This window comes from Pseudopodoces humilis, chromosome 4 (assembly GCF_049639895.1).
Source record: "Pseudopodoces humilis isolate 2021_Gansu_Grassland_sample_001 chromosome 4, ASM4963989v1, whole genome shotgun sequence".
Lineage (NCBI taxonomy): Eukaryota > Metazoa > Chordata > Aves > Passeriformes > Paridae > Pseudopodoces > Pseudopodoces humilis.
This window is the reverse complement of record NC_142203.1, coordinates 7,080,298-7,107,996: the sequence shown is the minus strand read 5'-3', so window position 1 is coordinate 7,107,996 and position 27,699 is coordinate 7,080,298. Positions and strand designations below refer to the sequence as shown.

The 27,699-nt window shown below is 34.7% G+C and overlaps 1 protein-coding gene across 2 annotated transcripts in view; it reads left to right on the top strand.

Annotated features, from left to right (window-relative positions):
* FER (FER tyrosine kinase) overlaps positions 1-27,699 on the top strand; it is a 157,254-nt gene that overhangs the window by 97,888 nt on the left and 31,667 nt on the right. Inside the window, exons 14-18 of one of the 2 annotated variants that reach the window (XM_088054104.1) lie at positions 4,429-4,485; positions 7,452-7,567; positions 9,180-9,274; positions 22,275-22,398; positions 22,973-23,073. In XM_088054104.1, coding sequence (XP_087910230.1) covers positions 4,429-4,485; positions 7,452-7,567; positions 9,180-9,274; positions 22,275-22,398; positions 22,973-23,027 — 447 coding nt within the window. In that variant the 3' untranslated portion in view covers positions 23,028-23,073. Of the gene's footprint in view, positions 1-4,428; positions 4,486-7,451; positions 7,568-9,179; positions 9,275-22,274; positions 22,399-22,972; positions 23,074-27,699 lie in introns of those variants that run through there. The other variant, XM_088054103.1, reaches the window with a different exon arrangement.

The following is a 27,699-nucleotide window of genomic DNA, read 5'->3' as shown; positions in this document are numbered from 1 at the left end:
AGATTCTTAAGATTGGAAAGTCATATGTTTTCAATTCTCCTAAAGCAGTAAGTTTTTGGTTTTGGTTGATTCCTTCTGAGGCTCTCTAAATCAACTACAGTTTCCATCCTCTGGAGTTTTTTATCCTTTTTCACTTTTGTTACATCTACAATTAAGATGAAAAACAGTTGACAGTATTTGCTATAGATACTGCCTTCTGAACTATGAAGAGTAGATAATGTGACAGGGAACATGAGATGAGTAAATAACAGCAATGATAACATTTTACTTACTTACTCATACTGTGTTGGAACCTGATTAGGATTTCTTCACTCTTCCTCTTTGAAAAATCTTGCTTTGGAGTTTGGGTAAGAATATTTGTTTCATTTGGTGATTCTCTGAGACTGAATACAAGCACAGGTGGCTTTTTTTTCCCCCCCTTCCCTTTTCTCTCTCCTTTTAGAAATGGTAAGATTTTTAGAACCACATATTTAAGATGAAGCTCATAAATTCATAACAAATTTTCAAAACGTCTGTTTTCAAAAGTTTACTATCTAATTGCTTTACTGCTGATTTTTAATTTGAAAAAGTAACATCTTAGAATTCTTAATTATTAAAATTGTTACTGAGAATTATAGAAAAATAATGCTAAGGGAATTCGAACACTTAAGTGCTAGTTCATGGTTATGTTTTCTGTTTTATTGAAAGCTGTTATAATTTACTACAGATAATTAGTAAGCTTTCTTCCTGGCATAGTAATTTGTGATCTCTTTGATGTAGTTTCTCCTAATGAAGGGAAGTGGGCAGGAGAAAAACTGCACTTACATTACATCTTTTGAACATGTTTAGGGTAATAGTGATAAAAATTCCATCTCATAGCTCAGAAAAGGAAAAATGAGATTCATTTTCTACAGCAACCATCTGCTGTTCAAACTGTTCTCAGTGGCTTGCACACAACTCCACTGTATGCTCACTGAAGTAAGGATTGATGAACAATTGATTCTTTGCAAGCTATTCAAGGTTTGAACCTTAACATGGTCTAGAGAACTATGAAACACCCTAACATTATAGAAGGAATGCAACATATCCAGGAGTAGTACACTGTGTATTTGGAATACTTTATGAGTAAAAGGAGACATTTCTGATTATTTTTAAGTATTCCTTTTCACAATTTAAAGTTTTATTTCTTTAATTACTGGTCTGTTTGGGGCTTGGTTTTTGTCAGTCACAATTGACTTTTGAAATAACTCTTCTCTTTGAAAATGTTTATCTTTGTTGAAAGCAGACAAGTGTGCTGGATAGTTGCAGAGTCTGGAAAGGTAGTCACTAGCAAGCTCCTGCATATAAAAAACCCTCAGTGTGCTGTTTGTTATTGAGTACCTGGCTGTTGGGGAAGGGTAACTATCAAGGCTAACCATGTTCTCCCCTTTGTGAACTGACTGGTTGTCTTTCAGTGCTTGACCAACAGATGTACCAGCACCTCCAAAGCTAAGATACACTGATAGGATTCCCAACATCTTGTTAGTAAACCTGTGCTTGAAGTGTGATGTTCATGTAATTCAGTTTCTCCTCCTGGGGGAGGCCAGAGGACAGAAATAAAGTAGAATGTTGTAAAGCATTGGGATTTCCCAAGTAATTCAATTTGGAAATAAGGTATATAATTAAGATCACAAATGAGTATGCTCAAGTGGAATTTGTGTGACTGAATTTTTCTGAAGTGCTTTTATATTCTGTGGTCCAAAATTAACAAGAGAAAAATCAGAATAAGCACAAGGTAAAGAGAGATTTGTAGCTGTGTCACAAGAAGAGGGCTGCATCATAAACAGCTTCCTTCTTGATGAAATTGTAATGGGCATTAATAGTCTCAGGAGCTCTGTTCACTGTCATTCAGATTAGTTTGATGGTACAAAAATGTGCTGGATTTACTCCATTTGATTTAGAAGCTACTATATTGAAATGAAAATTTCTGTGACTTGAAAGAGTCTGTTGATCTATACCTACATTCAAGAATATTTTTTATGTCCCATTTTCCTGTCACATTTCTTTTGTAACTTTCAATATCTTTTGCTCACATGATTAATCTGTAGAGTAATGGCATTTGACAACTGGAAAAATCCTTATATGCTCTTCACAGTCAGAATTAAGCACTTGGAGAAGATCATGAACTTCATGATCAGACAGAGACATGACTTTATTTCATAACCTTTGTTCATGATATGCTAGTATTTATCCATTGATTTGTGTGCCTTATTGATGTGTTTAATTATTGACAGCTATTCAGATTATTGAATGACGTCATATTAAACTCAAGGTAATTCAAGTAGATTTAGTGAGACAACAGACTTGCAATATAATGTCTTATTATTGTTGACCTTACTGTTCGTATTATTGTTTATTAATTAAAAGCAGTTATCTGAGCCAATGATAGTGTGTTTTGTACACTATTTAAATTAATATCTAACACGTTTATTGCAAATTACAAAATTTAGCTTGTTTCTTTTTTAGTGCCAGAACTGTACACTGGCATGATGTACATGACTCTTCTGTTAGATTTCTGCTGAAGAAACTGCTTTTGTGCAGTTTATAGGAGTTACAGCAAACAATACTGGTCAAACTTGGAATAATTCTTTGATTGTGAAAAACTTGATTGTGGCAGAACCACAATAAATTAATGAATGAGTTAAAGTGGTATAAGAAATTACAGAAGGCTTTCATAAAAAATACAGGTAATGATTAATGTACAGATGCAATTAAAATAAATCCTTCAACAGATCATTTTATTTTAGTTTATGGTGTTACTTTCTTTGGTTAGTTCTCTGAAGAATTATCAGAATTTTTCCTTCATAAATAAGTTTTTGAAATGTCATGTTGTCAAAAAGTTGTTCACTGAAGTACAGAATCCTTGGAGTTAGCCAGGAAAAAAATCCTTTCAATTTTAATTCTTTAACTTTTTGGCTTTACCACACTTACTTAAATGTTAAAAACCATTATGTTAATAACTCTAAATAGTAATTTTTGTGGGTTTGTTTGTTTTATGCTTTCTTTGCAAATCATTTTCTAAAACTTGAGTATTATTATTAAACAAGTGTGCAGTTTGATAGCACTTCCTATCTATTTGTAGTATAACAGCTTCTGAATGAGACATTGATTCAGCAAGAAGTATCAAAAGAAGGAGATAAAAGAAATTTGTTTCTTATGATGTTTTATCACTGAGGCAGTAGTTTTAAGCAATAGTGTTGTGTATAGGTGAAAAATAAATTACGGTATATTGAGAATTTTCTCCTAAGTCTCACAATTTCCCACCCAAGGAAGAGAAATAGTAATGATTGGTTTCTATCATGCAGCATGGTGCAGGAATTCTTGGGATGGGGCTGGGAGGTGTTGTGTGGTGAGACTTTGGGTTAATGGAGGCATGCAGAGAGTCTCTAGAATCCATACTTGTGACATTACACTTTTGAACAAAAACATAGAAATCACAATAGCAGTGATCCCCACCCCTTTTTAATTTGCTGAATTCATGTTCAGCAAAAAGTCTCCAGAGAAGATGACTCCACCACCTCCCTAGGCTGCTTACTCCGATCCCTACCCACACTGTCAGTGAAGAATTTTTTTCTAGTTTCTAATCTGAGCCTTCCCTGGCAGTATTTAAGGCTGTTTCCTCTCGTCCTTTCATGTGGGATGTGGTTGAAGAGACTGACCCCCACCTGGCTTCAATCTCTTTTTCTCCCAGCTGAGCATCCCCACCTGCCTCAGCTGCTCCTCATCAGACCTGTGCTCCAGACCCTTCCCCAGCTCTGTTCCCTTCTCTGGATACACTCCAGCCCCTCAATGTCCTTCCTGAATTGTGGGGCCCAGAACTGGACACCAGTGCCCAGCACAGGGGGATGGTCAATGCCTGGACAAAATATGCCTTTATCTGGCATTGTATTATCTTTTCAGGTAATTAATTGCCTGTAGTATTTCCAGCTATCAGAGAAAGTGTAAGAGATACTAATATGTCTGTTGTTGAGAAATGGAGAAGGACTCCATTTCTCACTAAGGAGAAAAATGTGGGAGTTCTTTTTGATTTAGTAGTAAGTTACTTTGTATACTAAAATGAAGTTTTCTTATCTAATTTTCACTTGACAAATTGTTAAAATCAGGGTGCTAAATATAATTTCCAGAGCTTGTGTGAAACTTTGTATAGTGCTCATCCATCTACATACCATCATGTTGTAGGCTTAATTTCTAATAAATATTATCTATATGATATCACTCACTATTTTACTATGTAGCAAGATTTCTAAACTCTTGAATTATAAATGCTTAGCTTTAGAACTTCTTGGTCTGCTTGTGACTGAGTGTTCTAAATGTAATACTTCTTCAGCTCCATTTCTATTGAAATGTGTCTTAGAGAAATTGTATCTTGCATATTTGCACAGACTGAAAATTCTGCTTTCCTTTTCATAGGATAAGAAATGGGTTCTCAATCATGAAGATGTCACACTGGGGGAATTACTGGGCAAAGTAAGTAATAAAGTGAGCTAAATAACATTTGAGTATGTATTCTGTAATCATTAAGCTATTTCTGTATACCTTTTCTTTTAAATTACTGTGGTATGCAATTTTTATGTCTTTTTTTTTATGCTAATACACAAGACAGCCTTATGCTTTAAACAGATGTAAATCACACTTGAGAGTAAACATTGTAATGGTTGTGCTGAAATTATTTGACTAGCGTACTTTTTTTTTCTCTCTTTTGGAAGGGTTTTGAGCGAACTGGATTTATATAAAACATGATGAGGCTGTTTTACTTTCTGTAGTCTGAGAAAAATGTTGCAAAATATAAATAAAAATATGTAGAGAAACAGGTGTATGTTTATGTATTTGTGTATAAAATTTGATATGATGAGATTACTAGATCCTTATTTCTTAAATGCTAATTGCTTGTGCGTGATTATTTTCACTCATTCATTGATGCAGTTAGGTAGTTTCACAGTCTTATCTGTATTATAATAATTCTTGTGTAGTTTATAAACTTGCAGTTTACAAAGTCTGCTTAGAAAGTACAAGTCTTCAAAATCAGGCAAACTCCTCACGTTTTTGGCACCTTTGCACCTGTAAAGACCATTTTGAGTGCTACTCTGGACAGTGTTTGAAAAGGTTTTCCAAAAACTGAAAAAAATTAGATTAAATGAGGAAGAGACAAATCAAAGCAGTAATTGCCTTCTTAATACGATACACAATAAAAGCATCAATAAGAAATTCAAGAGGTGGAGAGAATGAAATACTGCCATAAACTTCTGTTACCTGGGATAAAATCTCTTTGGCAGTGTAAGACAACAAAAAGTATGACCGGACAGAGCTGTGCCTTTAAAAAATGCAGGTAGTGTAGGATCTTCACATTCTTAAACAGGATAATATCGAGGGAGAAAAATAAAGATGTTCCAGCCATAAAAAAGCTTTGACTTGCTAAAAAATAAATATGAATTCATTTTGATGTGTAAAGACAAAGCAATTTGAAAAGCATTTTAGTAAATTCAATTTACATGTGTTGTGCATGTTTTTGGCACAAACCATTTTTAACATTCAGTAAAGGCAACTCAGAATTTTAAAGTGATTATAGAAGGATGTTATTTAAAAAATACAGAACAGGCTAAAAGCTTTCTTGGAATGCAGCATGAGTCTTATGCATTCAACTCTCAAAAGATGTAGTCATACTTAAAAAAGATAAGAATGACATGAACTTCAGCATCTGTATGACAAAATGTGAAACAAACTATAGGCATTCACCACAGAAATGAGAAATCTGAGAGTCTACAAAACCTTGAGTGGCCTGGAAAAGATGAAGAAATCACAAAATTCAGTCACAAAATTTTAATGTGTAAAAAATGCAGGCTTTGGAAGAGATCACCTCAGGAGTGAATGGTCAGTTTATTTACTCAGCATTAATTCTATAATACCCCACAAAATGGAAGTTGCATAATAGGAATGTGTTATACTAAAAATTGTGTATCTAATAATACTTCAATGTTGTCCATAAAGAAGTAATGCATTTTCAAGACTTAAATAAAGCTTAGGGTGGGTTTAGATTTCACTGTTAAATTATTCTGACCAGAAGGGTAGAGGAAAAGTGGACTAGGAGCAACTCGGTTGCTTACCTTGGGTGCCTGATGCCATTTCAGATCTGAAGAGGTAGTGTACTAGCCTCTGGCAGAGCTTTAGAAGGGCTGTCAGAGATCCTAAGCCTCACTTGCAAGCTACATCTTCCTTGTCCCAGCATATGTAAAAACTTTCTGCAGGTGTGTTCAGCCCTATATTTCTTCTCTTGTTACTGGAAGCACATTACTGTTTTCCATCTGTGAGTTTCTTTTTTCCCTTTTCTGTCGTCTTTCTTTGGCAACACTAAATTCAGCTGCATGATGTAATGAAATCTTCATCACCCAGGAAAGGAAGGAAAGCATCTCCAGCAGACTTCTTTGAAGTCACCTGTACCAGGACACAGAGGTGTAGTGCATGTGGAAATTAATCAGACATAGTTTCAAAATTGAGTTGTGCTTATTTGGGAAATAAAAGCTTAACTGGAAGTATGAGATCTATAGTTTCCTTCTTGTTTCCTTTTCTTGAGGTTTTTTTTCATTCATACCAGTGTTCTGTACCTCACAATTTCCTTCTTTCGATTTGTGTTCTAATTAATTTTCCTTTTTTTTTATTAAGTCAGAACGCATCTGGTGGAGACTTTTACGGTATTAATTACTTAATTTTTCTTCTATGAAAGCTAAATAATCTAACTTGCCTTGGGGGTATGTTGTTCACTACATAAAATGTCTGATTATAAAAGGAGCTGCTTTCTAAAGTCTTGTCCAAATGGAAGCTTTACAAATTTGTCTTTATAGAGCAATGCTGAGCTTGGGTTTTAAAGAAATTCTGTATCACCAGACACAACATTTTGCAGTGTGTTTAATTTATGATAAAAATTAATATTCAGTATTTTCATTTTTCATATTTTGTATTTTTTCTTTCTGACATATAAGAATGTTTGTTTTATTTTGGTGAGTTTTGCCACAGTTTTTGAAATCAGTTTTTGGTCTTTTCCAGACTGCTAGTTAAAAATTATTCAGAAAATATAATAGTGTGAAACTGAAGGCATGCAGGATCAGGAATAAGACGGACAAAGTATTACCGTCAGTGTCAATTGATTTGAAAAGTTCCTGAGAGGTTTTATGAGAAAATTCTAATTACTTAATTAATGGTGTTTTTTTCCCCTCTTTCCAGCAAGGTCAAACCAGAACTTACATGCTATGTACATATAATAGATGTACTATGTCAGAGTGACCAGCTTTGGTTAGGGCAGGTACTCAAAGAAAATATCACTGGCTTCGTAAACACATTCCAAAGTTCTGTTCCAGTTTCAATACCTGTCTGCATTATTTTTTCTGGCAATTCATTAAGATTTTATTTACTTAGAATGATCTTTTTCCCCCTGATTTCAGGGTAATTTTGGTGAGGTGTATAAAGGAACGTTAAAGGATAAAACTCCTGTCGCTGTAAAAACTTGCAAAGAAGATCTTCCTCAGGAACTGAAAATAAAATTTCTCTCAGAAGCCAGGTAGGTTCTCTAAAATTATTTGTGGCAGGTTTTTTTTCAGTTTGTATTACCAGATACATTTACAAAACCTGACCTTCTTAAAAATTAAAAAAAGCAGTAGTCAAACTTTTCCTTCCTTTCTCTCCCTCAGTACATTCCACAACTGTTGCCTTGGTAACTAAACATTTGCATTTTTAACATGTGAATGCAATAGCATCTGCACTTGCTGAAACCATCTCTTTGACAAAGCAAGCCATGCCTGTAAAATAAATCTTGTTTTCTTAAGTGCTTTCATTTAGAACTTCTAAGATGTGCCTTGAGGATTGGGATAAGAAGACTGGAAGATGTTGTTAATTTAAATGTGATTGTACCAGGCCTAAATCCTGCCTTACATGCATGGCTAACAGAGGTGATCAAATGTGCCCAGACTACTTTTTTTTGTGGGGTATAGACTCCATTTAGTAATTTTTGCTTTGTAAGAAGAGTTTGTTCTAGTTAGAGATATTTTATACTGTGTCAATCAGCATGAGATTATATGCTTATTTTTCAAATCGCAGTCATGACAGAATGTGCAAAGTATTCTGAGTGTCAGCTGATGTGCATAGGTAGGTTCTGAGACTCCAGGGAGAGGGGTGACTTGAGATAAATGGCATCATTTTTAAACTACCTTGTTGCTTCTTGCTATGAAGCTTCATATGTTTCAGTTTCCACTCCCAAACTAGTATGATCAGTATTGAAAAATGGAAGATACTATCTGCATTTATAGAATTATGATCAGCCAGCCTATCTATTGAATAATTTTTAAAAACTTGGCAATGGCACAGATATGTCATTTGTTAAGTAGCTTGACACTAATGGGAAAAAAATGGTCTGAAAAAATGGAATGTCTTATTTTTCGTTAATTGTGTATGTAGCAGGTAGGTTAGCATTTTACTCTTGATCCTAGGGAGGAAGGGGAAAAGAGTATGTTTTGAGTCAGCAAATATCAGAAGGAACATTTAAGTTACAAGGTCTCTGTAGAATTTTTTCTTGCTCTTCATTTCACTTACAAATCATAGCATGCTGTTTTAGGCTGGAAATGTTCTTCTTATTAAAGCGTGTCAAAAGATGTAAATGTTTTCATTTAATTCTCAAAATTGCTGTCCTTATAGTCTCCTAAAACTTGTTGTATTAATTAATCTCTCAAAGTAAAATTGGAACAAATGTGCTTTTGAACAGTGCAGCAGGGAAGCGTAACAGGCACGCTGTGCATACTGTTTTGATGTAGCTCTGCTTCTGGTCCACCACTGAAATTCTGATTAAATGCAAGGGTTCTTAAGAAACTGCAAATCTTTCAGGCCATTTTTCAGTTATGTAGATAAATGTCACATAGACAAATGGTAAAACTACAATAAGAATAATTTTTGATTCATTAATGAATCAGTTATGATTTTCATTTCAGAGTGGTAACAAAAGAGTGTAACAAAATCTGTTACATTGATTTTGATAACAGTAATGATATTCTTTTCTTTGATAACAATAATGACATCTTCCATTAACGTAACATTAGAAGTTTAAGATATTTTCCTAAAATATTTAATCAGCCTGTACAATAAAGTTTATTAATATAATAAACTTCTTGTGTATTTTGCAGAATACTCAAACAATATGATCATGCTAATATTGTAAAACTTATAGGAGTTTGCACTCAACGACAGCCTATATATATCGTTATGGAACTTGTTCCAGGTAATTGTTTTTTTCCCTTTTTTAGCGGGATATTTCCATAGGTTTCATTGTTTCCATAATGTGAAATGTATTTTTTTTCTATTTGTCTTATTCTGCATTCTGTGACTGACCTGAAAAGTCACCTGTGTTGCAAATCTTCAGAAATGCTGGATTCTACTAGCTTTGGAATGGTTGAGCTCCAGAAATCTGTTGAGAATTTTCCTGCAGCCTTTAAAGACAACAGAAGCTTCATTAGTCTCCTGATGAGATATTAAATGGCATTTCCTTTAACAGTAGAATTAGGTAGTGAATATTAAGAAGTATTTAAAGAAACTTCACGTCTGGGTGATGTCTCAATTTTAATAACTCATGTTTGGGTGACCTTTAGTAATACACATTTTTTTTTCTTTACTAGCATGTACTGCTTGGTTTTGGGTTGCTTTTGATTTATTTTTGGAAGCAAGTTAATTTTATTCAGCAATGGCTGGAGTGAATTTCAAGTTGTTGGGATGATAACAGCTTTTGGGCAATTTTACCTCTTCATTGATTTTCTCAGCAGCTGGAAAACGTGTTGATTTGGTAGCCTCTAGTACTGCTTAATATACAACACTGTGTTTGTTTTATATATCACTGGATTTGTCTTCAAAATTATACAGCAAGCTGCTTTAAGAACCATTTTGTTCATGAAGACTTCGATTGCTTATAATTCTTGAGTACAGGCTGTAGAATGAGAGCACTGATGAAATATTTGACTTTGTGGAGTTTTCTGCCTTTATTAAATTAGATTCTATTAGATTATTATATTTGTATGCACAATTAACTTCATTAAAATGGAGACTGAAGGCAGTGTCCTCAGTTTTAAGGGGTACTTTAGTAATCGGCTTCTCCAGACATCTCTGAAGATAAAACTAAATCCTGATGTTTTAGCACCTTTATCATTCTGCTACAGTTTTTTCAGAGTCTTGTACAAGTTGAAACATGCTAATGCAATTGAGGAGTAATTGAATGAGAACTTTCCTCTGGTTCTCATACCTGTTCCGCAGTTCAAGTCTATCCAAACATTCTTGGTTTTGAACTTGCTTCAGAAGGAAACTTCTTGCAAAGAGAATTATTGCCCTGTTTCAATGGTCTGTAAACCCCCTGGGCTGGCTGCCCTCCCTGCATGTCCTCACAAACATGGGACTGCCTTCAAGCCATCATACTTTCCAGATGCTCTTACATCTTGGCACACCAAGAGACTGACCAAATCAGCAGAAAACATAAATATGCCAGAGAAAAGTCATTTAGATAAGTAGAGAAGCAGTGATCCTGATGTTACTGTTTTTTTTTAATGACAAGTTTGGTTGAGATTACAAAAAAATGATAGTTAATAGTGCTCTGACTTGGTATTTAACGCTGGCCTTTAAAGAACAGGATAGTGGTAAACTTGTCTTCCACTTGATACTAAACTTTCTCATTATCTTCATTGTTTTGTCTTAAATGGGTTTATGCTTGGTGTTTAAACAGTTTGACATTCTGTTTAATAATTAAAAATGTTAAGTTTTAACTTAGAATTCTATTCTGTGAATGCATGGCTGAGAACACATGTATTTTATAAATGTCTGACAGTTCTTTCCCTGAGGATAAAATTAGAAGCATCTCCATGAAACAAAGGATTTCTCCTGTGTTTTCTAACTTTTGCTAATGCTTGCAAATTATCTGCCATCTATATATCCCAAATACATGTACACCTACTGTGTCTTTTGAGACTCCTGTGGTGTGGTTCCATAGAAGTTAAATTCTGCTTTGCATTCCAGATTCTGATTTTAAATCAGTCTTAATTTATTCAGGTATTAGAAATGTATATTGAAACTTAACACTTTATATAGAGAGGTGCTACTCTGCTAGTGATTCTGTCATAATCTGGCTCTGCAGAGATAGCTTTGTTGCAAGTGTAAATAGGTTTGAAAACCATGCATATGGATAAAGGCATCAGTGAAAACAGTAAAGAAAGGTTGCTGGTGCATTTTTAATTGTGTCCATCCTTTGTTACGTGCAAAAATAGCCCAAATGTTGCCAGCAAATAGCAGATAAATTAAGTTGTCAAAGGCCATTATCCCTTGCACTAGACCCTTTTCCTGGGGGGTGTTGTGGGGGTGTTAACAAAAGTGTTATGTGTCCTCTTACCTCTATGGTAAGAACCATAGTGATAAAGAAAAGTCAGGATTGGGTGATGTAGGGAGGATTAGCTGAACTAATAAACAAAGTAGCATATCATGGATACATAGAATCATAGAACAGTTTGGGTTGGAAGGGGCCTTGAAGATCATCCAGTTCCAACTCCCTGCCATAGGCAGGGACACCTTCTGCTAGAACAGGTAGCTCAGAGCCCCACCAGCCTGGCCTTAAACACATCTCATATTAGCACTACATGTTAGCAAGAAAATAACATCCTTTGCGTACTATTGACTTGCTGTTGGCCATGCTGATCTCACTGTACATGTCCTACCAGTGTCAATCTGTCATCTTCACAACAGAAGGAAAGACTTGATCCTTTTTGCAATCCACCTTAAAAGGCACTAGGAAAAGGTCTTATTAAGTATATGTATGTTATATAGATCCCTCTTTAAGGGATGCACATACAGGAAAATGCATCCGATCTCCCTGCCATTGGCTGGGTTTTTAGAGGGCCAGGTCTCTTCTCTCCTGAGTCTTGTCCTACAGGTCTTTCTGCAGGTTCCTCTGGAAGTGGGAAGGAGCACCTTGTACAGAATGTGTGCACTGTTTATTTATTGTAGAATTTAGATTTATTATTGCTTTCTATAAGCTATAATTTTAATTGTTGAAAAAATAAACGAAGTAAAATATTCTTTGTTGTATATAAACAGAAGCTAGAATGTATGTAGCAGCAATTTCCTTCATGTATGTATGGAAAGTTACATGTATGAAAGAAATGGGACCTAAAAACAGCATTCAGGAATTTGCAGAGAGTTGCTAAAAGATAATTTTTGTTTTAAATCCTAAACAAATTTTCCTGCCTATCCTCCCCTTGCCTTTCCAAAATTACCAAGATAGCCATGTAAACTAAACCATTACTATCTTTCTTATTAAAGTTTTATGTGTTTGTAAGTTGAGATCTATACACAAATCAGATTTATGGGCTTAAGTTATGCTAGCTAGCTTCTGTGAAAAAGGAATTTAGCAAGCAGATGGTTTTAAAATTTTTGTGATTGCATAATGGATAAATTTGCAGTAACCTTTAAAGCTTGCAATTAATTGATTTCATTCTTCTCTACCTAAATGAGATTGAAATACTAACAAAAAGGGTAGACAGCCCAGATATCTTCTTAACAGCCCAATACTGTAGTTGCTGGATGGCTTTTCAACTACCTTGAAATTATAAAACCTCCTGAATTTTACAGTGGCCTGTTTTTTTTCTGTGAAATTTTTAGTAGACTAAGAAATGAGAAAACAGCTTTACTTGGAAATTATCTTTCTATTAAAACATTGTGTTGTTAATGGAGAACTTACCATAGGGATTTCCCTTTCTTGTATAACTTGTGTAACTATGACAACTCTTCCTAGTTTGAAAATATTAAGACTGTTTAAAAGACTGCTGCTTAGATAAACCAGACTGTTGCAACATGTTAGTGTCTTGAAGGATTGAACATCATATAGGTTGCTGTAAGTTATTTTCTTTGTAATGTTCTTCTTAATTCTTACTGTTTTATAGTGAAATGATTTTTAAGATGGGTTTGATAAGGTTTGTTCCAAAGGTCACATTTGGTGGAGGCTTATTTCTGGTATCTTCTGATCTAAAAATAGGAATACTGTACTGTTTAATAACTGAATACAGTAACTTTTTATTAATCTGCTGTGATATCCTTTAAGTACACAGTTTATCCTAAGAAAGATAGAAGTTAAAATGAGAATTGCTAATGAATTTTGGGGAAAGAAGCCCCACATGTTGAGACTTGCCAAATGCTTGATGGTATAGAACTGTGAGTTTGTATTGTCCTATGGACTTGACTGACCTGAAAAGTAATGAAGTAAATGTGCAACACTAGTCATAAAGCTGTTCAGGGAAAATTGCTGCATATTTGCAACCTCTAGAATTTTCTAATGTAGATAAACCTTTGCCAGGGATGGTTTCCACATGAGAAAGAGCAGAATTTCATGGAAGAGTTTATAACGCTGTGTAAGAAAGAGTGTCACTTTCCTGTAGTGCCAAGTCAATCTGAAAAACTGAGCATTATACTCACATTTTCTGTGTTAATTTATTCATTTTTCTTTGCTCTGTCTGTTGTCCCAGTGGGATTTTGGTGCTTTATCTTGCATTGTTGACCTTAAAACTTTTCTTAAAAGAAGAAAAAGAAATAATTATGAGGAACTGCTTTGGTATTCAGAACAGCAAAAGAGCTATTTGCCATTATTGTCTCTTAAGGCCTCACAAGGCATAAGGAGTTTTCATAACAGCTCATTCTTAGCAAGTTTATATGATGATCAGTAAGACTGCCTGGAATACTGCCAGAGTCCAGACTGACAGCCTGAAACAAATGGATGCTGAATTTTGTTGGGGCATGGAGAAGATTTATCAAGAAAAAGCTGAAGAGGCTACAGAGCCTGCTTCTTGTTCTTTTCTTTTCAAAGTGAACTCAGCATCTTTTCACAGAAAAGGATAGGAAAAAAAAAAGAAACTAAAATGCCTTTCTCTTTTACCCTTTCTGTTATCTTTCTGACCCCAACTTCGCTTTTAGTGATCATGAATGACAAAGTGGGTTTTAATTCATTGCATTACTCAGGATCATTTAACTGCATTTTCATTTGCTTATAATTTATCGTTCAATCTCCCATGTAATCAAAAAGGAGCTGCAGGAGTCCCAGTAAAAATTTCAATGTTTTTTCCTCTTCCTTTAGGGAAAGAACAAATCAAGATCAAATGTAATCTGTAAAATGCAAAAAGCAATCCTAAGTTACAACATTCTTTCTTCTCCTTCTTTATGTTAATTTCAATTTACTTGAATCTTAGTTAGTCCTGAAAAGAGAATTTAATTAGAAGGTAAGGACTTGGCATGTCTCTGAAATGTGTGTTCTAGAATGGGGCATTTTGAGGATTGATGTGGAATCCTGTGGTGCAGTTACCACTTTATACAACTATTTCAGCAGCTTATCTTGTAGAACCTTCCACAGTGCCTCTGTCCCTCCAAAGAGCTGGCAAGATAAGCACCATCATGATGCTTGCACCAACTCTCTCTGGAAAGATTTGTCTAATTAAAAGTAGATGCAAACATCTTTGTATGTTCCAGTGCTTGATTCAAGATAGTTGAAGGGAGCTTGAAGTCGTGTGTTTTGTGACCTGCTCCTTTTAGGAGCTGGAATGTTTAAACTCAAGTTGGTAGCATACTTGCTCTGTTTTGGGTTTCTGTATGTTTAAATTTTTTCATTTAAAATTTTCTTTATAAGTAAATTTTTATAAACAACATAGTTAAAAACCCAAAAATATTTTGGAATAATTTTATTTCTGCTATATCAGGCATTCAGTTATAGGCAATTGAAGTGTCTGTCTTGGCTGTTGAGTCTTAATATAGCTTCCTCTAGCATATGCATTATGCTAATATGATCCATGATGAGGATATTATATATTATGATACTATGAAAACTAGATGATCTTCCTGTATCAGATCCTTGCCTCACACAGTTCTAAACAGTTTCCCAGCAGTTGCCTCGTGTCTCCTGATCCATTCTAGGGCAGTAGACCATATTTAGTCTGTTCTACCAGTGATCTGTTCTGATCTGATCCTCATCTCCTCTCCCCAGTGTTTATGCATGGACATTTTTCATTATCCTACTAATGCATTGTAGACATTCCACTGGAGTACCAATGGAGTGTGCCTTCCTGATATTACCATAGAATTCCTTTCTGATAATAGATACATATTTCAAAAAAATCAGCTTCATTTTTAACTTAACAGTGAGTTTGTGTTCCTTGTTTTATCTAACTCATGTTGATAAGTTCTGAACCCTGGCAGCTGGAAAGAGATAGAGCTATGCATGTACATGTAAACAGCTGTGGAAATATCCAGCAATCTAACAGCATGGGAAGATTGTCAGAATTAGGTTTCACCTATACTCAGCTTATATCTAATCATATGTAGACAGTTTCCAAGGGGGAGTTCAGCAAGGTCATAACTTCTGTCTTTGCAATTGGTTAAAGTAACCTGTAGAGGTCTCTTCTGAATAATTTAGGATGCAAATTGCCTGTGCCACTGATGCAGAAACAAATCAGAGGTGACAGGTTTTATTAGCTCAGGTGTGGCTTTGCTCGATGTGACCTGCCCTGACTCCCAGGCACACCCAGAATAAGCACAGCCATTTCTGTTGTGCCTGTACCCGGAGTCACCACTCATGGAAATGCTTATAAAATGACTAAACCTGGCACTTTGAGACATGGCTTAGTGGGCATGGTGTTGTTTGATCGAAGGTTAAACTTGTTGATCTTGGAAGTCGTCTCCAACCCAAGTGATTATATGATTCTTAACCCAAGCTCTGGAGCTACCTCTGAACCCTGTTCATGCTGTCCTACCTGCAGCTGGCTTTGGTCTGACTTGGTTTATTTAGTTCCTTCCTTCTGAAATGGGACTCCCTTGCAACTTTCTGTATGTTACTGCACTTCTTAACTTCCACAGGATGTGTTATGAAATGTCAGAACCATGTATGAATAAAGCCTGCTGTCTTTCTGACCTTTCAGGCTCACTTTTTGGCTTTTCTTGGAAAAGAGGGCTCCAGGGCATAAAGTGTAGAAGTACTTACATATCCATTATAGGTAGTGGTGAGGATCTGATATAACTTAATAAATCTTAAATGTCTTTTGTGGAATTGCTCTTATTTTCTGCATGTAATGATAATTCAGATTATAGTACCAAATCACAGCTGGCTTTGTGTATTTCTTTTGTTACTTGAACTGCAGCCAGTAAACCCATTTATAACTAAAAACTCAGTTCTGAGACTGAGATGTATATAATTTATTTATTAATATGAAATACAATATCCACATTATCTTGAACTTTTCTGCTAAATGAATTATCTGCTTGGATAAAGGAGAGAGATGCTATGAGCAGCTCAAGTACAAGCACATCATGGCTTACTTGAGCATTAGATTAGACCTTCTGTCTCTGAGGTGCCACTGATTTCATATACAGGCCTGGAATGCTGATTGATGCTAGGAAATATCTGAACTTTTAGTTCAAAATTGTGCAAATCAGATGCTGCATTTTCTACTTTGGTGGGGGTTTTTTCTCTTTCTTGCTTCTGGAGGATTTCTTCTGCATGTGTCCAGCTTTTCCCTCTTCCTCACCAGCCCTCATGCAGTACATACACACATATTCGTACAGACCCTGTTTCTTCTTCCTTTCCTTGCTCATATCCCTGTAATGCACATGGGTCTTTTTGTCCCTCTTTGCTTCATGGATTCCAGATTATTTAGAGAAATCAGATTTCTTTGCCAGGGTATAGGTGGTGGTGATTAAAAATTCCTTTTGCTTCAGGACTACTGCTTAGTGAAACAGGACCAAAGTTCTGATCTCCTTTTATTGTAGTATTTCAGATTACAGTTGTATTTTTTATCTCTTCACATATTTTGGCTTTGATATTACTGTATTTTCTATCAATATTTTACAAAATCAAATCAGCAAGTAGGTCAAACTAGAAAATCCATTTCTAAACTGAATAGAAACAACCAAACATAAAAAAATTAGCAAAGCGTTTTTGGTAACTGCAAAAACTTCTATATTCAACTTATTTATTTTTATTTGTTGTTATTCACTCTTTGTTTTTAGCTTTGCCTAGAACAGTTTTTGCTGCCGTAGTTATTTAATGTATCACTGTTTAAAAACATTGTTTTTCTTTAGATTAAAAAACCCCTCTGTTCTTTAGGTACATTCTGTTTCACATCAGCTATCATGTCTCTCTAATCTAGAATCCTTTTCAGTGCTTAGATTATGGATTATTGAGAATAATACAGTTACAGGAATGATTTATTGAAGAATGGAAGGCCTCCTGGGTAAAGATGATTTTCCTTTGAGTTAGTTTCTGAAGTAGGTTTTATCTATGCACTCACAGTGGGTATCCTTACAGCCACAATACTAAAACCTAAGAGTTCAGGTAGTCTGGGTAGTGTTATTTTAGCAGCACAGAAGACAAGGGATGCTAGCTGTTGATGTCTCACTATGATTTCTGGTTTCTTCTTGCTAGGTGATGACAGACTCTGTTTTGGACAAGCACTTATGTCACATGGGATATTGGCTTCATGCTTTACCTTATTTGATCCATCTGAAATCTAAAGCAGGACTGCTGAGCATTGTCAATATTTCCTTTATTTTGATTATCATATGTCTGGGTCTTCATCCTGTTGAAAGGAAGTAAAGTAGCACATATGAATTTGTTGTAACCTTCTTCTCATCTTTATTTTATCACAGTGGAGTTATTATGTGCCTGTGAGTCATCTGTGTTCTGGTCTCATCACAGGCTGTCTGCTAAAAAGTCATCCACAGCACAGTTCTGGTACAAGCACTTTTTCTCTGTGTGTTACTTCTTTACTGCTGCTGCTCCTGTCCTTGGCTCTCAATGCACACTATTAATTAAATTTTTTTTTTTTTTTTTGCTTTCTTCATCTTTTATTTTCACTTACAGGTATTTCTATTCATACTTCATTACTGCCATTGTTAATATTACATTGGCAGCCCTTTGCATAAGTATAACAACTTTTATTTGCTTTGTTTATCAGGAAAAACAAAGTTTTAACTGGATTTCACAATAGTACTCTGTAGACAGTTAGAAAAAATAAACCTTGGGTTTATTTACAGTTTCTAGTAAAATAAAAGAACAACAAAAAAGTAGAAGCACTGCATTGCATACAAGTGATGCATTAGTTGAAATGTGAAGGTGCAGTACTTTATTGAAAATGAGTGTTTTAGCATTTTTAAACCCTTGTATTTAAAATAGTTTGTCAAATAGCTTCTTACATACTTAAAAAAACTTACTTCCTAGAATTCCCTAGAGATGCATGTTTACTATTTTAAATTCGTAAGTAACTCTGTTTGGGTTTGTGTTTTAGATCCCATATGAGATTAAGATACCAGGCAGTAAAGGAGGTTCTACATTGCTTTAAGGCTACTTGAAATACTGACCATTTAAATTCTCAAATTTATAAATAATTACAGGTACAGATAGAGGTAATTTCAATAATATTGCAATGGCCTGTAAAGCAATTTGGAATACTGAATTCTAAAGCTCCCCTGGGTTAGGTGACCATTAGGAGGTGTGGCCACAAGCAAGATGTTTTGCATGAAGAGTATGTATAAATATAAGAAGAATTAAGTGACCTTTTTAAATAAACATAGTTATAAAGGCTGCTTAACAAAGGAAATTTTCCCTCTTTATTAAAATTTAATGTGAATGATAATACATATAACCTCATATAATTTGTAATAATTGTTATTGTATTAAGAAATTTATTAATATTTGTATAACTATTTATAATATTATTAGGATACTAGATAGAGATACAATATATAAACAGCATATGTCTATATACCAATTCAGTGGGAGATTTCCCATCATAATTTCAAAACATATTTTAGTTGTGCTCCGTGTCATAATGGTTGTCAGAATGATGCCAAGAGTGCCTAGAGCAAGTAGGTAGGTGTCACTGTGGACACCACCTCAGGAAAACACTGAAATATGCAGTCATAGTTGATAATAAATGCCATTGAAATCAGAGATTGCCAGAACTAAGTAAAGTACTTCGTAAACCTATTTAACATTTTTCTTTGGGATTTTTTTGCATTTTGGGTTTCTTCTCATAGATCACAGGGTGTTTTTTAACTCTTTCAAAATGGTAGCTTGCTTTTCTGTGTGCAGAGGAGTGAACGGTTTTATTGCCACTGATATGCCACTTACTGTTCAACAAAAAGTTTATGCTGTAAAACACAGCCAACACTAGGAATTGCTGATGTGTGGTGTTTTCACACTCAGAGTTCCTGCATGTAATGAGAAATAGTTCCCATTCACAGCAAAATACACAAAGGGCTGTGTTCGGGAACCCAGTTACAGCAGGCTGCTGTCATGCAACTTCGGCTTATGAGCTACATTTTGTCCTCTACTTAGTAAAATAATTCTGTTGTACTAGGAAGGGACACCAGTACTGTTTTTTATCCTCTTATAAACCCAAAACAGGCAAGCCATCTCTGCTAGGTGATAATATATATATAATGGTCTAATTTTTTTTGTGGTTCTTGGGGATGTTAGAGCATGCCTCATTTTCTAGCAGTGTTGTGGGCCATTAACTGGTATAACAGGTAGCCATGCAGAGTACAATGGAAATTCCACATGCAAGAGAAAGCATTGCTACTTACTATTATGTAGTCATCTACTTTTGTATCAGTTGTTTCATAGTCTAATTGGTCTGTTTATTTAATTTTTATCAACAGCTATTACATTGGAAATGATGCTCTGACACTATGTCCTGCAAATGCTGAATTAAGGCTTTTCATATTGAAACATATTTTAAAAAGTACATAACGATATTGCCTAACCACAGCTCTGCACTGAAGAGTTTGTTGAGAAATTCAAGGCTTAATTCAGCCTTGAAGATACTCATGTGAATGCTTTGCTATGAAGATGATAGCTGGAACATTGACCGCAGTAAAAGTCAGAATTCATTGAGGAGTAACTGTTACTCTTAAGGGCAGACACTTAGTATCACAATGATGAAGATAATCAGATTTAGTCTAAACACCATGATATCTGTTGTACAGGGTGAGATGGGCGTCACTTGGCTGTTTTATTTTGTCTGCTACTAACACTGCTTTTAAATTAATATTAAACAGAATATTTAGAAGATGTTTTTGCCATTTCTATGCAAGGACAGGTACAAGAAAACAGAACAGCTAGTGAAAACCCTGAGACAGTTTAAAATAATGTCATTAAAACCTCTATTTTGATGATAGGCATCAAGAGCACTGTATACAGCTCGACATCTGGTGCTGTTTTTGGTGGAAACTCTAGAATTTTGTACAGTGCATGCCACACTGAAAATCAGCAAGTCTAAATCACTTCCTGATGGTTGTGAATTGCATTGGCAAGTAACAGGCTTGTGCTTTGTGACACATTCTGATGTAAGGAACTGAGCAGCTTTTAATATTACTCATTGGGATATTAATTTGATTGCCTGAGCATATTGGAAACAAATTTGTAGCATGTAGTATTTTAAAAATTTTTGATGGATATGATTGGGTTTTCTTTTATTTAAAGTTTGTCTTAAGTTTCCTTGTTATCTTTAATACCTTGTTACTTGAGATAGTTTCACTGTTGATTGTGGAGAGCATAAATGTATTTATACATAGAATTTATATGAATTGTGAGGATTGTAGTATACACTGATGTTGTTACAGGAAGTTTTTTTTAAATAGAGAATTTTTGCAATATTTTGGGGGGATTTGTTTCTGCACTTATTTTGCTGTTTGTACTTTTTCCTTTTTTGTTTGTTTGGTTTTTATTTATTTTGTTTTCCCAGAATATGAAACTGAACTTATCTGTCTTTTCAGTTCTTCCAAGTTGTTAGCAATTGGAACAATTAGTTGTTTAATTTTCAATATTGAAACAGTGGTTGATTGACAGTAGAGGGTTTTTTTAAGATCTTAAGTGTCTTTTAAGGTCTTAAATGTATTTTTATAAGCTTCCTTAATTTACTGCTCTCATTCATGTAATGCCAGTTTGTTAAGAAGGGAAGACTTAACATTCATAAAGGCATGTTATCATGCCTTTATGAATCAGGTTATCATGCTTACTCATTAAAAGATGATTCCTGTGTAGAGACAGAGCAAGGTCTCAGCACATAAATAACAAAATTTTAGGCTGCTTGTTGTGTATGTTGGAGCGGTGACTTACTTAAAAGTTGCTTTTAGCTGTCTGCTGTAACTAGAATAGTTCTGTTTACATGTGCAAGAAATGACACATAATTAATTGGAGTGTTTATCTTACTTCCCTCTGACAATACCTGCTTTTTACCAGTTACCAGACTATGTCAGTAACCTCTCAGACTAAAGAAAAATTGATTATTACCCAGTCCAGTTTGCAGTAGTCATCTGTCCTTTTTCACTGGAGTTTAAAAGTCAGTATAGGGTATTTCAAATTGGTTTCGTTTTGCAAGAACAAACCCCAGTAGTCAGTTCAGTCCTAAATGAAAGGAAACAAATACTGGAGCAGTGACTGGTTACTTACTCCCAAATAATTGTGTGGTCTGAAAAGCTGTGCTGTGACTTTTTTGTCTTTGCCTGGAACATAAAACATATTTTAGAAAAATCTTTCATAGATTTATATCAATCCGAACATGGCTTTGCAGTGTTTGTATAATATTCTTCCAGCTTACCTTTGTCCAAAATCAGTTTTTCAGATTATTTTTTTGCTAACACAATTTTCTTTTTGGAAATTCTCCGCCCTCCCTTTGCTCCTCCAAGGCAGAAGACTCTGAAGGCACAGTATTCACCTTCCACTGCCCTGTTCAAGTGTCCAGCTAACATTGCCCAAGAAGAAAACATTTCATTACTCCTCCAACACATCAATATAGAATTTGAGAAGCGTTACTGCAAATGATCAATTGAAAAGTTACTACTATCATGTAGCTAATAGAACATAACCTCTTCAATTAGAATTAATAATTCTGTGATTAGAGAAGAATATATATCACAGCTGATCAGTTGTTTTTTCAATATTTTTAAATTGAGTCTGTATTTAATGTACACTGGTGAAAACGTTAGGTGTATCAAAAGCATGCTGCACAATTTTCACTATAATGCATGTGATATTTAAGGGAAAATGTATTTTTGAAAGATGAGTTCCTTCCTTTTTCTTGGACTAGCCTCAAACTGGTGGGATGAACTGAACAGCTAATAACACGCTTTTTTTTTGGTTTTGCACACCTGATGAGAGATAAATGTGAGTATCCTATCAGTCTGTCTCACTGTCCATCTCTCTGATTTTCTAGGAGGTGATTTCCTGTCATTCCTAAGGAAAAAGAAGGATGAGCTGAAAACCAAACAGTTGGTGAAATTTTCATTAGATGCTGCCTCTGGTATGGCATATCTTGAATCTAAAAATTGTATACATAGGTAAGGAAGATTTTTTTTATCACTATTGTACCTTTGCTTAGTGGAAATTCAAGGTGTTTGAAGGTGTATGTTGCGTACTATCACAGAAGTGAATCCTACGATTTTTAAAAAAATTTTTTGAAATTTGGTCGTTATTACTTGTCTAACTCAAAAATACTCATTTGGGTAAAAAATAAGAGCTGTATTATTTGATGCCCCTAGTTTAATGCTATTAATAGAAGTTAAAAATTATTTTTCACCATAATGATACGCATTATAAGCAGCCTGATTCAAAGAGTGAGAATGAATCATAGCAAGAAGCAGTCTGTGAGGCTTACATCATGTCTGAAATTTACAAATACTTGCTGGGCCAACAGAGAAATTTAAGGTATTTTTGAAGTGTGCTTCAGAAAAATCCACTGGTTTCTCGAATAGGAAAGAGCTAAAGTTCTAAAATAAAATAAAAGAGCTAAAGTATTTTAAAATATTATTTGCCTGGACTGCACTCTCTGAAATATGGAAGATTATCAAGGATTATGCTGATGGAGTTTCTTATTTCTGTTCCTACCGTTCTTTTTTCTTTTTTTTTCTCCAGTTTGACTCTGCCATTACTATTAACACTCCATTTGTATCAAAGACGATGGAATTAATTTCCGCCTGTTTTGTTCTCTCAGAATAGCACAGTGTATACCCTGCTTAATTAATGCTGTGGCTGAAATATGAGATATAAACATAACAATGATTAATTTCACAGAAAAATTATGGAGAACAAGTTTTCATTTCTGATGCACTTTACACTTTGTGGAACATCTGTTGGTGAACTGTGTGACAGCTCACTTAAACAATCAGTTCATTTCGGATTTAACGCCTTTCTGGTGAATGCTTTTATCAGAGACCTGAGTGGCGTTTCTCTTAGACTTTTATCAGCAGTGAATGTGTCAGTTGCAATCCTGCACATCAAGTTAGTCGAAACAAGTCTGCAAGATCATGATGTATAAGAAACATTGAAAGAAAAAAAAACCCTAACTCATGGTGTAAAACTATGCAATATTCCCTTAGGGAAATTCAAGAAAGGGATTGTAATCATTCTGTCATGATGGAAAGTGTTTCAGCCTGGCTTTGTTTGTCAAGGATGTAATGGCATAAAAATCAGAGTAATTAACAGCATTAGTGACTTACACTAACCTCATAAATGCTCTAGTGCTTAATAATACCTGTGACTCTCAGATGATCTGTTTAAGCGCTTGTGTTTTTAGAAAATTAAACAAAAGATAAAAATCATAGCTGAGTAACTGGAGTTCGTAATTGCAAAAAAATGCAATATTTATTCATTAAATGATAGTGGGCTGCCTAAAATATAAATAGTTGGGTTTTTTTAACTCTGGGAAAGGGGCATTCTTGCACAGGTGTGTGGACTAGAACTGTTCTAGCAGGTATAGATAACAATGTGGCTTCACTGCATCTCTGGAAATTTGTTCTGCTGATTAGTGAATAGGAACTTCTATTCCTAAGATCTGTTTACAAAGCTAGTAGTGTTTTAGACAATGTGTTTCAGAGAAGATGTGTGGAGTATTGTCTTGCCATAGGAAAATTTCATTGTTTTCAGTTGGAAATCTGAATACAAATGTGTCATGTCTTTCCCAAATCAGGAAAAAGAGCTGAAATCTGACCTGTTTTGTTAGTGCCATAGACTTGCCAATGCACATAGCCTGGGTTACATGTACTGTAGTACAAGGAGAGAAAGACTTCTTTCTTCTTGTTTACTTTTTAACTATTGAAATATTCATAAAATTTGCTTATTATCACAGATTGTCACAGAAGGTTATCATAAAGACCTAGTGCTTTCCTTAAAGGAAGAACCAGAGTTTTTAGGAAACCTATTCAGAATAAAAATGGAGTTTTAAAGTGTAACCAAGCAAGCAAAGCATATGTTCAGGAAAACTGTTTCCTTTTATGGAACACATAGGTTAATAAATCAAAATACACATTTCCAGTATTAGTTTACCAGTCTTATTTTCTTCATTGCACAACATCCTTTTTTGTTTATGTGGTTAGCCATAGCATGTGCTATGCTATGCTAAAGCATTACTTTATTTATGAGTTAATTCTTCTAAATTTGATAGGTAAACATAATGAAAATTTCAGAATCAGGCAAACAACCAACCAAGTTTTGTTCCCTCCTTTTTAGGTCAGGTAGGACAGATTACTCATGTGTAAGTTTAACATTGACTGCAGGTAAATAGGAATGGAACAGTTTAATACATAGCAGGAGGCTTTAGCACTCTGTAAAAAGAGTGGTGGCTTTCTGAAAGAACATTGAACTTGTTTTTTTTTTGTCAGAAAGTTCATCCACTGAAAGTGGTTCTCAGGCAAAAAAGAGGTGAGAAAATTAACAATACACAATTGCAGTGGTTAAAAAAAACGTAAGTCTTTTAATTTGTTTAAAGGTCCATAGGCTTTGATTAGTATTGCTTAAAGATCAGTAATGTATAATTAGAAATAGTTTCTATTATATAGATTGCAGTAAAATGAAATTGGTTTGCTTCATGCTGTTGCCTTTCTACAGTATTCAGTTTGCTGATTTAAGAATTGTTTTCAGCATCCCACATTTATTTTTTTAGTAGTTTAGGTGACTAATTTAGTACCGTGCATATTTGGCTACCTGCTAAGGGAAATTAGGGCTACTCATCAGTTTATTATTTTTAATACTCCTGTTCAGTTGTAATTGCAGTAGCTACACTCAGCCTGTATAAAAGTTCTATCCAAAGCTGTATTAAATTTTGGATATTATTGTCTGAATTACACTTTAACCTATCCTTTCAGTAGCTGGGGCAGTGCCACAGCTAAGCTGTTTGTTTTTTATTTTTTTAAGTGATAGCTATTTCAGTAGGTGAAATTGCATTGGCATGTAAATGATTATTAAATGATTATTTGATCTACATTTGCATTTCCTCTAGCATCCAGATATCACTTTTTGTTCTCTCTCTTTAAAGAAGAGAAATGACTTCACTTTCAGGGGAAAAAAAAGCTGCATGAAAAGATGTTATTAAAAAAATTGAAAGAGTGGTTGAACATGCACAGAAGAATGTAGTTATTTCATCTCCATTTAATTAACATGAGGTTGAAGAATTGTTTCTTGCTTTCATTTTTTCATATTCTGTTGTTTAGATAGTTCAGTTTTTCTGTTACTGAGAAACAGAAGATAAGGATGGAAATGTGATCATTTGAGTTGGTTTAATAAGCATTTGTGAGTGGCCTTCTTTTCCAGTATTTGGTTTACATATGGTGAATTCATTTGTCCATAATTTATGTTTAGTTTACAAAGCAGTCTTGAGGGGCTGTAGAATTGAAGCTGCAATTTTTATGGGACTCTATTGGATGTGCTGGGACCTCTTCTACAAGATGAGGTTGACTTGCAATAGATGCACTACGAGTGTGAGGAAACAGAAACCAAGGTTCCTGCACTTAGGGTTAAATTTTCCTTTCAGTCAATGAATTTATCTTCTGGAAGTTTCCTGTATTTTGAATTAAAGATGTGTTGGTTGGCAAGATTATCATGTTCTCTGGTCTAGTTCTTCCATTTTTAGTCATATTGCTACTGCTTCTTTGTGCCTTGGTTTTGTAGCTGTGAAAAATCCTGTGTTGTGGTAAATATGGTTCACTTTCATGTTACGAAATCTTGACTCTGGATATTAATTCAGGATTTCTACAGTTTTCATTAGATATGTATAATTTAACTTAATTACATATAAATTGCTAGGAACGTACTTGCTTCCCTGCTATTAATCTAATTTAGCTGCTCTGCTATCAGAGCTATTTTTCATCTCAAGTATGGTAACTGTGAATGTATAGAATTTTAGAAAAAAGTGTCAGGACCCTTTCATAACCATGAACTTAAGAACTATACTAAGAAATTAAGTAGGTCTTTCATTTCCTGTGAATCTTCTGTTTCTACCTGGAACAATAGCTCAGCTACCACAAATAGAATGAAAAGTGATCCTTTTCAGCTTAGCAGAGGTGCTGCTCAGCTCTGTGTGTTTCAGGAGGCATTGAATTCTCCCAGGAGCAGGAGAGTGACAGTTCAGCTTCACAGTGAACAGACCTCTTTCCTAAGAAGGAGGAGCAACTTGTCCGCTTGACTTCTCTATCTAGATCATGTGCAAGGCAGCAACTAAAGATTTCTCTGTGTGCCCTTGGGAGGCTCCACATAACCCCATGCTCTCTGGAATGACAGCTTTGGTTCTGTTCTGCAGTAGTTTGGGCTCCTTGAGCGTGTTTCTCTGAATACTCCATTTCCTCCTGGACAGTTGCAATGTCTGAAGCCTTTATTGCAGTTTCCGTAATTTTCTCTGCCTAGTGTGTGACTTACAAAGAAAGATGACATTTAGGTGGTAAACCACCTCAACTCTCTGAGGTTTAATGCAAGGATTAATTTGCCATTATTAATTATCTTATTATGATTCCTTCAAAATCACATGTATAAAATGATGATGTGAAGATATTTCTATATCTTTCTTTCATCAAATATTTATTTATAACTGTACGAAAAAATATGTATTACTGTGTTGCTATCTGTTGATCATGCTTCAATGAATAAGTCTTGCAGAGAGTTATTGTCAGTGCTACAGCTGAAACACCTCACAAGTGTAGTGAATAATCATAGTTTTGATCCTTTTTTATAAGATGATGTCTCTGCTTTATATAAAATGATGCTTCAAAGCATTTTTTCTCCAATATGAATGTTAGAAATATTTCCATTCTGTTTAAAGAGAAAAACGTAAGTGGAAACTTTTATGAACTGTTACATTCTTACGTTCACTTCATAGAAGATATACATTGTTAGTTTTAAAAAAAAAATCCACTAAAATTTACTCTGCCATATCTATAAAATGATTTTGAAAAGCTTTGAATTTTATTGGCACATTACCATATATGGAGCTTTTATTTCTTAATATGGGCATGCCTTATGCAGCCTTCTCTGTTGCCTCCTAACTAGTAAGGTTTTTTTCTGCCAGGATGAGTATTTGAGTTGTTGTCATCCAGGAGCAGCAGGTGAACACTGCTACATTTCACTAAGCTTCCCATATAGGAATAGATTATAGAGTATTATATACAAGTTTCAGCTTTTAAAAATAGATTTTCAAGAGATCCCCCCTCCTTTTTTTTTCTTGCTGTCACATTGGTAAATGTGGTTTGATTCTAGAGAAGTACATTTACAATTAAAGTTGGATCAGTTCTGAATCAGTACTTCTGGATGTCCAAGATCTTATTTGAGCAGCATGATTTTTTTTGTTCTTTTGTGAGCTTGTATGAATCTAATCT